The sequence below is a fragment of the Camelina sativa genome, chromosome 5 (genome assembly GCF_030686135.1).
Source record: "Camelina sativa cultivar CO46 ecotype springtype chromosome 5, ASM3068613v1".
Classification (NCBI taxonomy): Eukaryota; Viridiplantae; Streptophyta; class Magnoliopsida; order Brassicales; family Brassicaceae; genus Camelina; species Camelina sativa.
This window is the reverse complement of record NC_141884.1, coordinates 36,171,188-36,187,292: the sequence shown is the minus strand read 5'-3', so window position 1 is coordinate 36,187,292 and position 16,105 is coordinate 36,171,188. Positions and strand designations below refer to the sequence as shown.

The 16,105-nt window shown below is 33.2% G+C and overlaps 1 protein-coding gene across 1 annotated transcript; it reads left to right on the top strand.

The window, feature by feature from the left end:
• Nucleotides 1–6,109: 6,109 nt before the first annotated feature.
• LOC104787887 (zinc finger protein JAGGED-like) lies at nucleotides 6,110–7,943 on the top strand. The gene is made up of 5 exons (XM_010513541.2): nucleotides 6,110–6,381; nucleotides 6,478–6,572; nucleotides 6,692–6,820; nucleotides 7,066–7,150; nucleotides 7,251–7,943. Coding segments are annotated over exons 1-5 (759 nt in total). The 5' UTR covers nucleotides 6,110–6,379; the 3' UTR covers nucleotides 7,699–7,943.
• The last annotated feature ends 8,162 nt before the right edge of the window (nucleotides 7,944–16,105 follow it).

Sequence of the window (16,105 nt, the reverse complement as noted above, 5' to 3'; positions counted from 1 at the left end):
TCTATGAGATCTGAGGGAGGGGAGAAACAATAAACAAAGGTCAGATCTGTTAATAAGCTACGTGTCATTCGACAAATCAATCTAAAAACATACTTAGTCATAATTTATAAACTACCGCATTCTTGGGAAAACAATCATAAAATATCATTGGCATGTGAATACTCTTTAATAATTTTAAATAACATCTTGCTTTGTGTAAGAATTAAATAAAAAATTTTAAAATTACTAAACAATAGCTCCCACTATCTTTACATTTCTCTCATTCACTCCTAATGTCCCACCACTAAAAAACCAATTAAAGTATACCATAAATAAATATAAATCAGAAGATCTTTAATTTTTAAGATTATATACAGTAGATCTTAAAAACCTTATCATTATTATTTTATTTGCTCTGTCACACAAACTTACTACTACAAAAATAATTTAATTTATTTATTTTAATTATGTTATCATCTACCCACGTTCAAGCGGTCCCCGTGCTCCCGTGAGAAATCTCATCGGTATAAGCGATCTTCTCAAACTATTGTAATAATTAAATGTTTTATTTTATTGTTTCAATTTATGTGTTTTTCAAATAACAAAAAATATCTTACCAAAATAGAAAAAATATCAAAGAGAACTGGACCGCCTTAAACGCAACAATCACACGCGATCTCGTCCGCTAAAAGATAAGACACGTGTACGGTAGCCAAAGGATTGTTTTGGACTTGGTTCACATGATTGTGTTTTGTGATTGTCTCCGTGACTGTTCCTTTTAGCGTTTGGGAAACCCACGTTTAGAAGTTACCGTTAGTAGATTCTTTGTTTTTACTTGTGCCGATCGACTTGAACTAGCTTTTACTATCTTTTATCCTTTTTAAAAATTTTGTGGAGACTGAAAAGTTAGCATATAAGAAAAATATCGATGATCTTCTGATTTTATGTAAATCGGTGAAAATTATCCGTTTTGATTCGATTTGAGATATCAGAATATTCATAGTGGTTCTAATCAAGGCAAACAAATATATCCATTACAAATCATAAATTTATAATGGTTTTTTTTACTATAGAGTAATTATAAATTTTAAAAATCAAAATTTTCTTAATATGTGTACAAATATTAAACCATCAATTTATTAATAATCGAGATTAAAAAAAAAAATCAGAAAATTTCATATTAACAAAAAAGAAAATAGAAAAGGTTTATGCGAAATCTTATGTAGGTAACAAGTTTTCCCTATTGGCTTCATAGGATTGTTGTTGATGAGAGAGTCTCCTCTTTAAGTGTAAGTTTTTTGTTTGGCCACTCTTTTGTCCTATTTTTGACTTTCTTTGGTAAATATCTATCTTTTAACATTAATCTGTATATATATATCCACTTTGGCTTTAACAAGGTTGGTTTGTAATGGTTAACTTCTTCATCTAATACCTAAAACTAAACCAAACTTTACAATTATTCACCTAAAATAAAAGAGCATAATTTTAATTGTATTGATGTATTCTGATCCCAATCTGACGCAGCACTTGTCAAGTGTAACCTGTTTAGGACCAACCATTCGTTATTTAAACAAAATATATCAAAAGTAAAATTTGGTTATAAACTCTTTTTGTAATGAAATATCGTCAGCGTATATTTATGGGACCCCATTGCTATCAAAATGTATCATACACACCCACTTGTTGAGCATATCAGACCTTTTATAATTATACCCTCCCGTACGCATACTTTTCCAAAAGATACGTTGATATAGCTAGCATAAATAAAACCAAAACAAAGTCCCATAATTGGACTCCAACAAGAATAAAAATAAATCATCATCATATATATTTTTGTTTTTCTGTTTTTATCCCAGAAGCCCAGTGGGCTTGTACTCCAATTCCAAAATCAAAACCGAGGATCAAAGTGCAACCCATATAGATGGGATCACTAGTCCAGTTTGCGTTTCTCATTTTACCGAAATCACGTACATTAGAAGTTTAGAACCATTGTTTGATATCACAAAAATATGTGATAAATGTTTTTTCTAGTTTAATGAAAAACAAATATTACAAGCGATAGCTCATTGGTTTATTTTATTTTGGTGTCAAAGTAAGCTAAATCATAAAAAGTAAAGAGAGAGTTCAACTTGGTATTCTATATGACTTCTATCTTCTAAGTAAAGATCACTTGCGAGTTTCATGTATCATCAATTTCTTGTACGCATATACTTTGTCTAACCCTTCTCTAACCTCCTTTATAAGGTTTGACATTACGGCAGAATGATATTTGGGTTTTTATATTGACATCGTCGAAATGGCCCATTAACTGACACGGGCTTAGGACTTTCTTATACAAATCCAACATATCAATGAGACTTTTCTTGTACAAACCCAACGTACCAGAATTGTTGCATTTTATTTAACGTGTTTCATCAAGTTTCTAAGACTTTTGTACTACCCTCCGTAAAAAAGAAGAAAGTTGATATTGACTATGTTCAAACATTCACACCTTATAGAGCTTGGATGTAGAAGCCACTAGCCATGAAACAAAATGTGCTTATCACGTAGCAACACGTAGTTACGTACTAATATAAATAGATATCAAGATAACCAACGGTCAAGTAGGTGATTTTTTTTTTGACAAAAGGTCAAGTAGGTGATAAAAAGGTCAGTTTATTACTCATTGTTTCACCGTTGTAAATCGAACGTTCAACATTTTAATCGTAGTATCGTGTAGTTTACATTTTGGCACTTATTCAACTTGTTGCTTTTATAAACAACTTGTTTCACATCAAGTCATCAATCACTAATGCATTAGTAATATATATGTATATTTTGGGATGTACAACATCAACATGTCATATTCTCACGCACTACCAGATTTTATTACGAGTTATGACAAGGATGATACAGAACAATCAATAATTATGCTCCTACTATTTGAAGTATCAATATACAAAATTGTGTATTCTTCTTCATCTCAACCATTACAAAATAAATATAGGGAAAAATTGTGAAATAAAACAAAGGAAGGACCACGTAAGAGAAAGGAGTAAAAAGTATGATTGTCCGAAAGAGAGTTACATGAAGAGGGAGAGATTAGAAGTTACATGAAGAGGGAGAGATTAGAAGTCGTAGCTTACTAGCCGTGACAGTCTTGGAGTAGTAGTGTGGTCCTTCTCTCACCTGATCCTCCTTCTCTCTCTCTCCTACTCATAACTTATGCAAATCATTATAACAAAAAAAAATAAAAAAATTATGGTTTTTGGAGCCTCATCATTATCATTTTAATTAATTGTACCCTACATTCATGTATTTTCTTAATATACTAGGTAACAACCCGTACATAGTGTGGTATAAAATAATTATTTAATATTTTTACTGTAATTTTTATTTACAAAATCTGTTATATATATGGGTAATTGAAATATTTAAAATTCGATTGTATAGTATATATCTATAAAAAAAATTGTATAATAATTAAAATTTAACCCGTGAGAGTTATTATAATATCAATCTTATATTATTATATCATATGAACAAAGGGTTTTAAAAATTCATTTTAAAGACTTTATGAAAATATAATTAAAGGATATAATTAAGTTAATATAAAAATTTAATTTTGAGTGTTAATTGTATTTATAAATGTAAATATTTTTAAAAGCTGATGACAAATAAAGAAAATAGTGTCCTGAGCTCTGATGGTAAATAATGCTAACACCTCAACTTTTTTGCCAAAATATTCCTCTATTAATATATAGGGGATTGGATACTGAAACAAGTAATTGATCATCTTACCTAATATAGAAGTTATTGACCATGTCACAATTCATATACAATTATCGACTTATCCCTACTTTATACATATTTGACCCAAATAAAACCAAAAAAAAAATCTATTATACAAAATTATTAATTAATAATTCTATACTAATTCCTTAATATCAGTATATAAAACACAGAAAAAGTTAGTTAAAGAACTTGTTTTTTTCGGGGTCTATGAAAGAACTTGGTTTCTTTTTTGAATTCGCTTAAACTACTATAGTGTTTTATAAAATAAAAAAAATGAATGTTGATAGTTTTAATTCAAATTATAAAAATAGTGATTAACAAACGAACGATGGTGTTGATGAGCGAAATTGTAATTTAATGTATTCAAAAATAAAAATATAGTGATATATATATATATATATATCACGTAATTAAGATTTTCGTCGACCAACTTTTGTTGAATTTACAAAATACAAATATTGGCATGCAATTTTTTTTTTTTTTTTGATTGCTTATATCTTATGATTAATACACAATTAAGTCAGATTAAGTAAATGACCAAAATCACGACAAAGAATATATGTTCCTAGCTAGTGTCGAGTTGTCGACTATGATTGGGCTTCTTCGCCATTGGTTTTCATTTGATGAACTCGAAATTATCAATCTCCGTCCCGTCACCCACTCATGCTCATGGAGTCATAGTGCTTATCGTATTAACATAAGGCCTTTAGGCTTGACTTTTTTTATAAACAAATATTCCTTTTTATTATGTAGGTCGGCACGAGCATATATGTACCTTTTCTTTTGGGTTTTGAAGTTTTTGACCTTCAAGCCACTTGGCACGTGACACGCACGCTTCCGTGACCGTGAATTGTAAAATTTTGAGCATCTCACTTGTCCAAGTAGAGAGACAAGAGAAATATGTGTATATTGAACGGACACTAATTTATTAACTGATCCTCTTCATTCTTTTATTGATGAAGTGCATATAGAGCATCAAGTTATATGTTTTCTTCATATATTTAATAAGCATCGCCATGCGCACAATCTTCATATGTTTAAGGAACCGAGTTCTAAGCAAAAACATGTTAATATATATTGGATGGGGAAAGAACATGTTATGAATCTTACGTTAGTTCTGCAAAAATATTAGCATGTCTTTAGTATAAATAGCATGTGGTATAGATGGAACTTGATATTATTTCAATATTTTAATATTGATTGAATTACATTAACTAGGATAATTTACGACAAGATTAACTACGTGATATTGAGGAATTAATAAAAACAAGTAATGGGAAGGTAAAGGTAAGGATAATAGACGACATGCATATCTAAGTTAAGATCACAAAGGACCCTAATAATTAGTTATGTGATAGCAACACTTGCATGTCCCATTTGCAAAACCCTAGGGTACAAAAAACAATTTTGAAAGAAATTTTTTTGAAGTGGATGCCCCAGGAGAGGCCTAGCTATAGCATTACATTGCATCTACATATGGGGGACCATTACTAGCTAACATTTTTCTCACATTTATATACAAATATTTATTGTAAAACTTCTCAAAACGTATTGTTCAAAACAGCAGGACCATAGAACTAGCCATGTCTCGGATTGTCCTTAAAAGTATAAAATCTATTCTCTTTTTGGTTCTTTCCTCTGTATGCTTAAGTGAGGATCACAAGTTTATCAAGGACCATCTTGTAGCTGCAAACTATTCATGAAAGATTCTTTATCAAGAGACAATGATTCGCTAGATGTGTCTTTCCACATTTAATTCATTGTTGAAAAAGTACTACTCTTGTTTTTTATAAGACGCCTTATATTTTAATTAAATTTAAACCTAATTAAAACCCAACGTTTCTCATATTCTTTAGTTTATTCTTCTGATAAGTTACACTTAATTAATGTTTCATTCCATTATGTGTGCAATTTTGAGGTTAATTTCATGTGAGCGAGTCATATGTTTTTTCACATTTTCTGCTCTAATCTTCAACCAGAAAAGATTACAAATCTAAAATTCAAAGATCTTTTAGTTGTGTATACATGTATCTTGCAAGTACGACTAACTTAACTAGTTGAATTTCTATAAAGATACATTGTATACACAACTAAAAGATCCAAACTCATTGATTCTTTTTGAGAAAAAATAGTTCTTTCAAAAAAATATTAAGAGTTTGTCTTTTTTAACATGAATTAATTGTACAGTAATAGGGTTCTAGAGTAGTAGCCCTAGCATCTCCTTTCACTCAGGAAATGTCCCTCTCATCTCTCTCTTTCATCACACACACACACACACACATACACACACACACACAAACTCAAACACAAACACTTTCTCTCTGTTTTAATTAACCCCCCTTAAACCTACATGACCACCCTCTTATATTTTTAAGGTCACGAGACCCACTTTGCTAATTTAGTTTCCACACGCAGAGAGAGAAACAAAGAGAGAGAGAGATGGGAGGGAGGGTTTGTGGCAGATAAACTGATAGAAAACTTTCGAACCTCTCTTATTTAACTTTACTACTCTCTACGTTTTTCTCTTCCTTTTGTGGTGCCGCCTCCAACTGAAAGTCTTCTAAAATATTTTCTCAATTATTGTAGCTCTCTTCGGGGAGAAGTCTTACCTCACGCCAATCTCACCATGTATATGCCCCACCAGATCACTTTCTTAGTTCTATCTTCCATTAATAATTTCCTAAATCTTTATATTGACACTTTCTTTATTGAAAATTTTGGCAGGAGGCATGAGGAGAATTACTTAGACCTCAACAATCTTCCAGATGATTTTTCCAAAGATGGCAATAAGCAAGCCCTCGAGGAAGGTTCTTCCTCTGGTAGGCATACCATAAAACCCTAACTTTTTTTTAAAAAGATTGCTTTAGTTAAATAGAACTTTATTAGAGTATACTAGAATTACTGTGTTAATATGCTTTATTTCATGGTTGATAATTAGGTCAAAGAAAGAAGAAAGGTAGTAAAGAAAGGAAAGATGAGAGTGGGAAGGTGTACGAATGTCGATTTTGTTCACTCAAGTTCTGCAAATCCCAAGCTCTTGGTGGCCACATGAATCGCCACCGACAAGGCAAGTCGATTTTTATACATATATTACTCTCTCCTTCAACCTCTTTTTAAACTTTCATATAATCCACATTTCATATTCACACTTTTCTAGTTCGTCCAAATAAACCCTCTCTTTGTCTTTTGATAAATGCTTGATGTCACATCCATGCTTTGACTACAACTAAACACGAGTAGATTTAGCTTAATCGCATTTAAGACTAAAACTCTTTTGATGTGTCCTTTTTTCTCTATGAACTTATATTAAAGAGAGGGAGACCGAGACATTGAATCAAGCTCGTCAATTGGTCTACCGTAACGATACCATAACCCCACCTGGAATTTCACCTTTCGGGTATACTTTCTTTTACCTCTTCAATGTACTTAACATCATTATTTTCGTGTAAATATGTGCTTTAGTATCATATGAATGATATAATTGGAATTATTGGCAGCTATCACACTACAGATCCAACAATATACCGGTCGGTTTACTCATCACCAATGCTATACCCCGGAAGCTCCTCAACAAACTTGGTTCCACAACCCCCCATGCCTCCACCGCCGCCATATCCATACTCTTCAAACCAATACTCTCCTCACAACCACTTCAACGACTACTACTTAAACCCATCTTTCCGAGGGAGCAGAAGCATCTCTCCAAACCCTAACCTCCCCGCCGCAACCACTGTTAATTACATGGCCGATAGTCCTGTGGAACCGAGCTGCTACACTTGTGTAGGTGCACCCGTTGGTCCGACCGGTTTCCCTAGCCGTGACTCCGCCAGCGTCCGTGCGCCGCTCGAACCGCCACAAGGTCGTGATAGTGACGCTTCACGGCAGCGTTTGGATCAGTCTCTTAGGTTCCCCATCAATCGGTTCCAAGATCATCACTCGCTCTGAAATATTAAAATAGATTCCCTCTGCTTTTCTTTTTCTTTATCTTCTTTTGTTATTTTGGGTATTTTTCTTCTTCTCTTAATTTGTTAACTTTGTTGGTTCTATGTAAAAGTGGGATCAAGAATTGTCTAAACGTTATATGGATCCTACATGTGTTATTACCATAATGACCTGTTTTGCTGTTTTTTTAAATTATTTGTCTAGTTGAATATCTATATTTAATCTCAAACGGTTTTGTTTTGTGATTATTATTGGTATATCGATCTAACATAATGAATTGTGTTGTACTCGAATTTAGTGCGGTATAAATACAAAAATGAAAAATTATCGTACTGAATCGCAGATGCAAAACGATGTTAAACCAATTCATTTAAGACTAAAGTTAACATAGTTAGAAGATGAGAGGGACCATCATGGATGTGTACTATTGGGTATAAATTAAAAGGTGAACGTTTAACAAAGTTTCCATTTATGGATACACAATGGAAGTGATTACTATAAGCTAAAAATAAAGCTTTTGCAATATATAATATTAGAGAACAACGAGAGGACAGAGGAACCGGACAAATGGGTCAGAGAGAGAGAGAGAGAGAGAGAGAGATTGTCTTGATAATAATATATGATACAATGTGTAGTGAGATTGGAACAGCCTTTATCTGAGCTCATCTAGAACTCTCAGCTACTTTGGCCTGAAGCTAGCTGTGAGGATTGGGGGGATTGGAGGGACTTGGTTTATGGGTTTTGGTGTTGGTTGTTCAAAATCAAAATTTAAAAGGACATTTTGTTACATATAAAGTTATAAACTATAAAGTGTAAGAAAGAAGTAACTAGATCCAGATGGAGACCGTTAGATGCAAGCTGAATTCCCTAACTAGTAAAACTTCCGCTTTGTATTTTCAGCTCCACTCTAGTTCCTTTCAACTACTACTTCCCTTTTTCTTTTTTTCTTTTTTTAAAAATCCTATTAAAAAGCAACTCGACTCGTTTTTTTATTATGAAATAAAAATTTTGTTCATCCCAACACTGACCAACAATTACGCCCTCTTTACATGCCACATATTTATTTGTTATTCATAAACGGCTAAGTTTTTTATTACATTCGAATATTATACAACTATATTGATACCATAGAGAAAAATATAACTTTATATAACCAAAGAACCTCGTTCGAAGAATTATATATAGTGAAAATATTTATTTTGGATGATAAAAAAAATAAGGTGATAATTTCTTGAAAAATTCTTGTTGAGACATATTATATGTGGTCAGGGGGTAATGGCCATGTTATACGAATCATTGTCTACATGTATATGAATGTATATATACTGTAACGTCATCATGTGGGTAAAAACCATTCAATCTCGGTTGATTTGTGAATAATGAGTCATGGGACCAAGCGTTTTTTTTTTTTAAAAAAAAAAATTCTATCGTTCTATAGTAAAACATATTTAGATAGATGAAGTTATGAAATTAGAAGTGTGGTTTGACATGTAAGGGATCACATTAATCAGCCCTCCAAACTTTTTATATTTGTCTCGCTATATATAGTTAACCCAAACCGGTCTATCAGTAGCCCGACCTGATTGGACATTTTTCTTATGTAGGTAGCTTCGGCCGATCCTACTTCTGCTTCTTCTTTTTTATTATTGCTATCGTTTTATGATTTTATTCTCTCCGGGTGATGTCAACTCAAAAGTATGTTGACCAAGTAACTTTAATTGATATTATATAGATTGGACGAAAGAGCTGTGAATAGTTTCCACGGCAGCGCCGTATAACAAGGCACCTATTACACTTTTAGGTTGTCTTGTTGAAATGCTTGAGACTTTGAGTGAAGATTGCAATATAAGATATATATATATATATATATGTATATATTATAAAACGTTCTAGATATGCTGTATACGTATTTCCTAAATGATATTGTGAATATCTTATTTATATTTTAACCTCACAAAAGCTTCTTGTTGGTGAAATTTTGTATCAAAGTATATCTAACAAAAAAATATGAAAACATTTGGAGTAGTTATACATATCCATGTGAATTATAGATATCGTAAAAGCCATTATCCGGCTTAGCCCGACCCTGAAAATACTGTTTAAAAGTAAATATTTACGCTAAAAGTATGTTTTAACTTTTAACCCTTGACTTGCTCGACATGTTTTAACCCAAACACATGATTAATGTTTTTGGCGATTAAATAACTAAATTTGATCCCTGGTCTTTAAGAGCTAGTTTGGACCAGATATAAGCTTTTGAACCTAATTAACATTCCCGTATACCGTTTTTTCCTATGTTAGAGATGCTTCGATAAGTAAATGCTTTTAGTATAGGTCAATACTATATATTGTGTTTGATTTAGAGTTGTAAATAGCATGAGTCAGTTCAATGCGAGTTTATGTTGGTTATTGTAGTTTTCTTTGGAAAAGAGACTTAGTTTTTTACTGGCCATACGAGATTAGTTATAATTTCGACATATGATTACTATAATGAATCATTAGAAATATACACATCTAGAGAAATTAAAGATGTAATATGGTTGACTCGTTATCCCTCAAAATTTGAATACTTCATAATCTTTTATCATAAAATTATCCTCAATTCCCCCATGATTTATCCGGTAACAGCAATTATATGTTTTTCTTCTATTCATTTTGTATAATCAAGATTTAAATTTTGAGAACAATTTCTGTATATAAACTGCATTATTCAGTGATCATAAAATAGAAAAGAAAGAAAAGAAAATAGAAAGTTATAAAAAACTTGAAGCACGAACGAAAGATGTGAACAAGTCACGGTTAAGACAAAGAAAAAGAGAGAGAGAAAGCAATGTGAAGACAACTTTAACTAATTACAAATCTTTCGTATCGCCGCTAAAAGCCAACACCACACACGTAGAGACAGATCCGTCAAGCAAAAACGTTTTCGTCCCGTACCTTTCTTCCGATTTATCTCGGGATTCTACGTCCGTTATCCACCACATCTCTACATGTAAATCTAAATACATACACAAATATGCTTATACGTATAGATAAAATACGTAGATATAGGAAATATGTATGTATAGAAGTAGGAATGATATATGCCTAGTGTGTCTACGACAGATAGGCTCAGAACTACACTAAAAATGTTGCAGCTAACTGTTAAATAGCAATCAATCTACACTGCCATCGATTCAAAACATACTGGACCGTCGTGCACTCCAAGAAGCAGAAGAATGTTTAAAGTTGCCTGCCTTAATATTTGTTTTCTCATTTTGCATTTGTATTTCTGTTTACATTACATGCATGCTCTTAATTCTTCTTTATTCATTTTCTTTGTTCATTTTATTTATCATCCTGTTGATGATCTCTTATATATATCTCTATGTTTATGTCTCTATATACTTCATTAATTACGAAGATATCTTGCTGGAAACTAGTGTAGAAGTTTTATATAGTCACGTGGGGACATGATCTCTTAACTTGCAGTTTCAAATATTTTTACCAATTTTTTTTTTTTTTCATAAGTATCTTTGAGTTATAGTTGAAATTTGAAAACACCGAGTTGTTGTTATCATTGTGAGTAAATATATTTTTGTTGTAACTCGAAATTTTGTATCTTTCTGCTTCTACTGAAGCTAGGAATAGAAGACTAGTAGGAGCTAGGTTATGTGTGTGTATATTATACACCCTCTTGCCAAATAGTACAATATATATTGAGCAAAAAAATAAAATAGTACGATATATATATATGGGTACCCTATATATATATATAATATATTCATGTGTATAACATATCGATATTTTGGGAATAATTTAGTCTAAGATATGTAAAATAATAAGTCGAATTCAAAATTCTACAGTTGGAATGTATTATGTATATGTTATATTATATATATATATATATATATATAAACCAATTTTTCTTAGCTTAGATAATAAATGTATATGATATAATACTTATGTCGAATTCAAAATCTATGAATAAACCAACTTTTCCTAGAGTCGTTGAGATATTTTAATATATACAGAAATTAGTAAATATACATAGACAAAATATTAATATTACTTACCTTACATGTTTGGATAAACATAAGTAAATTCATGTATTAAAAACCTTGAAAATCCATAATCCCTGAAAAACCTAAAACATTATCCTACCTAAAATAGAAGCTCTATTAGAAAAACACAAAATAAAAATTCATATTAATCCTAATTATATAACTAAAATATTAAAACTTGACGTTATAGAAATTTATACGATTAATAAGAGTTGCGGTAACTTATATTATTGTTATTTTTACCTGTAGCTATGATGAAAATAGGAAAGAAGAGATTTTCCATTTTGATATCTGAAACAGTTATAATAATAGACCTATACTAGCCTTGCCGCATGCAACCATGCTACTCTACTTTATACCCATTAATTAGCTTAGCCTCGTTGTTTTTATTCTCTCTCGTTTGTTTTCTTCTGAACCACACACAGAAGAAAACTCTCATAAAACAATTTCCACCAATTTATATATATATACGTAGCAATGATGTGGATGAATAAATTAGTCATCGTCGGCCTTATCAATTTACTGAGCTCTATCTATCTCCATTCTTCTGAAGTAACAAGGCCCAAATTTTTAAACAGGGCCTCAATATTTGGAAGCCGAGAAGAATGGGCTTTATTACGTAACACAAATGCATCTTCCCTTGGCGCTTTTTTACTCGCCGTGGACAAACAAACGGAAAACTAACATCGACAAATGTGTTTTCTGAATTGTCTTCAAAGGAGGGTTTAGTTACTTATTTTTCTCCGACAAAAGGCCTTTAGGACTTCTGAAATCTAAAATTTGGAAACTCAACTCGGTTGCATCTCCCTCCAACCTCATCGGGCCTCTCCTATTTGGACCATCGGTTGATTCAATTCTCCTACTCCTAAACTTATTTTCTCTAATCACTCAAAAAGATTAGTAACTTATCTTTTGCGGTTTTTGTCTTTTAATCCACTGATATATTTAATATATATGCTTTGATGTACAGAAATAGCTTGTCGGATCTATGTTTTTGAGTGAATAAGGACAAGTTTTGGATGACAACATACACATGGAGTTAAGTTAGTAATTATGGTTCATAGTGTTTGATATTTGTTCATAGGCTAGATGGAAACTATCTTGATGGGTTATCGATTTGAAGTCTTCTATTTTCTTGGGTAAATTTGAAGTCTAATAATAATAAGTTTGTTAGCTTGTCTTCAAATTGAACTTTTATCGGTTAATGATAGTTTTCATGCGTCACAAGTCATTAAATTCATGGTAGTATATTTATTTTATGCAGTTTTGTAAATATATTCTGACTTACATACACATAATTTTTAAAACAAGCAGTCAGACACAATCACACAAACAAATCGATATGAGTTTTATTTATTTATTTCATCACGTTGTAGATCTAAATAAAATTTTAGTTTACAATGGAGCATTAATATTAGCATGTGTGGCAAGTTAGCTGTCTTTGTTTTGCTAATATCATTAATAATGAAAAGTTTGGCTATGAGCCTTTTACAATTTGATTCCTTGGCAAAAAGAATAAAAACAAGGGATCAAAATAGGAGAAATCACTGGGGAGTGAAAATCATGTTAACCAGGCTTGCAACAACTTTTGAAATCGCTTTTGGTGAAGTTTTTGCAAAGATGATATTTCTGAGATCTTTATCCAAGAGACGGTAGGTGACTGCAGGTGAGTGTGCGGCCTGATTGTGGACGAGATTGTTCCTCTGCTTCCAGATGTTGTAGACGACAGCTTGAGCAACGAGCTTCCTTAGGAGAGACGGTGTGGATGGCGAAGAGGCTCTGACCCAAGATAGCAGGGGCAGTCGTGAAGGGTCTAGTTTGGCGAAGACTCAAGTCCAAATTTCATTTGCGAAGGTACATGAGATAAAGAGATGGTCCCTTGCTTCATCCACCAAATCACAAAGAGGACATTTTGAAGAAAAGGCGCTTCTTTGTAGGGAGTCTATTCCGCTGAGCAAGCCACATCATAAACGAGTGCTTTGGAACAGAGCCTTATAGATCTAAGAACTTTGAATCAAAAATAAGAATAACTCTCTTTTATTACTTTAGGAAAAATAACTCAAAAACCTAAAGCTCTCAAATCTCAAATCTCTCTCACAAGGTTTTACAACTCTCTTGCATCACCTTAAATATAAAAACTCTCAACACCAATTTCCTAATCTAGAATAGGAAAGATAACTTATTTAGATTATCCTAGAACAAATATGTATATTTAGATTATCCTCCTAAATATACTTTTCTTGGGCCTTAAGCTTATTTCAAGCTTAATCCAACATTCTCCTCCTTAAGCTTGAAATCACTCTTCTTCAAGTCTTGAACTCCAATGAACTCTCTCATCCCCTTGAATTTTATTCTCCCAAGTGCCTTAGTTAATATATCCGCCTTCTGCTCTGTTCCAGGAACATGCTCCACTTCTATTAGACCATTCTCGACACATTCTCTTATGAAATGATGTCTCCTATGTATATGCTTGGTTTTGCCATGATACACCGGATTTCTTGTAAGCTCTATCGCCGATTTATTGTCCAGTAGAATTGTGATTTTCTCACTAACAGAACCAGTCACTTCGCTAAGCAAGTCTTGAAGCCAAATTGCTTGCTTCGCCGCTTCAGTACAAGCCATATACTCAGCCTCACATGATGACATAGCAACCGTAGATTGCTTCTGTGTACACCAAGTAATTGGACTAGCACCTAAATAAAAAATGTGACCTGCTGTACTTCTACCATCATCTTCATCCGAGTTGTGGCTGCTATCACCATATCCGACCAAGCTGTTTTTCCTTTCACGATTATACATAAGACCAAGAGAAGTGGTGCCTCTTAAGTATCTAATAACCTGTTTCAAGGCTGCTTCATGGGATTCTTTTGGCTCTTGCATATATGTACTTAACACCCCAACACAATAAGAAAGATCAGGTCGAGTGTGGAGTAAGTATCGAAGACAACCAATGCTTCGTCTATACTCCTTCGCGTCAATATTTCGCTCATGTTGTGCTTTAGATAACTTCAAGCCAGCATCCATGGGTATATGAACAGAGTTACACTGTTCCATTCCAGCTTCAATTAAAATCTTATTCGCATATCTCTCTTGGCTCAAGGTAATGCCATTTGCGTGTTGCAGAACTTCGATTCCAAGGTAGTAAGTGAGCTTTCCTAAGTCGCTCATCTCAAATCTTGATGCCATATCTCTTTTGAAATCAAGTATCATGTTTAGGTTAGAGCCACTTACAAGTAGATCGTCGACATAAACTGCCACGACAAGAAGATCCTCATTCTCTTGCTTTCGATATAGTGAGAGTTCCTTGAAACACTTAGTGAAGTTCAACTCTTTAAGGATTTGATTCAGCTTATTATTCCATGCTCTTGGTGCTTGACGTAACCCGTATAGTGCCTTGTTAAGCCTATACACCTTATCTTCAGAACCCCGGACCTCAAAACCTTCAGGTTGGTTCACATAGACTACCTCTTTTAATTCTCCATGAAGGAAAGCCGTTTTCACATCGAGATGATGCACTTCCCAGTCGTTTGAAGTCGCTAATGCAAGAATGAAACGGATTGTTTCGATGCGTGCAACTGGGGCAAATACTTCATCGTAGTCTATGCCATGTTTTTGCACATATCCCTTTGCCACAAGTCTTGCCTTATACTTGTTTATGCTACCATCGGAGTTCCGTTTGATTTTAAACACCCACTTTAGTCCAATAGGTTTAACTCCAACTGGACGCTCACTCAAAAACCAAGTATTGTTCTTTGTTATGGATCCTATCTCTTCTTCACAAGCTTCGATCCAATGTTTTTCTCCTTTTGCCTCACTAAAATCCCAAGGTTCTTCGTCCATTGCAAGTAGAAGTCGTTCACCTTCAATCTCGGCTAACAAAACGTAATCACTCAAATAATTTGGCTTCTTCGTTTGTCTTCCTGACTTCCTTACCGAGACTTGAGCACTCGAATATTCTCTAGGATTCTCTGTTTCCTTAATGACCTCATCGTCAACACAATCTTCTTCACTACTCTCCTATGTTTCGTCTATCTCCTCTGTTTCTACCCCCTTCTCTGTTTCGTTTGTCTCTGGTTCTTGAGCTGTTTCTATCTCCCGAATGCCGTTATTACCAAATTCCTCAAAGGTTATGCTGAAGTTTCCCGAATCAATGACTGTATCTTGTTGTAGATTCACCCAGTTCCAGCTTTTACTCTCATCGAAGACCACATCTCTGCTTACTATGATCCTTCGACTTGATGGATCCAATAAACGGTACGCTTTTGAACCAGGTTCCGTTCCTAAGTGTATAAGAGCTCTTGATCTGTCATCCAGCTTTTTAAGATGTGGAGTTTCTGTTTTCGCATATGCGATACAGCCAAAAACCC

Bases quoted from the DNA above. Each gene is read 5' to 3' on its own strand.
- LOC104787887 (XM_010513541.2), top strand. The intron at 6,821-7,065 runs GCAAGTCGATTT...CTTATATTAAAG, and splicing joins CATGAATCGCCACCGACAAG to AGAGGGAGACCGAGACATTG. The intron at 7,151-7,250 runs GTATACTTTCTT...AATTATTGGCAG, and splicing joins CCTGGAATTTCACCTTTCGG to CTATCACACTACAGATCCAA.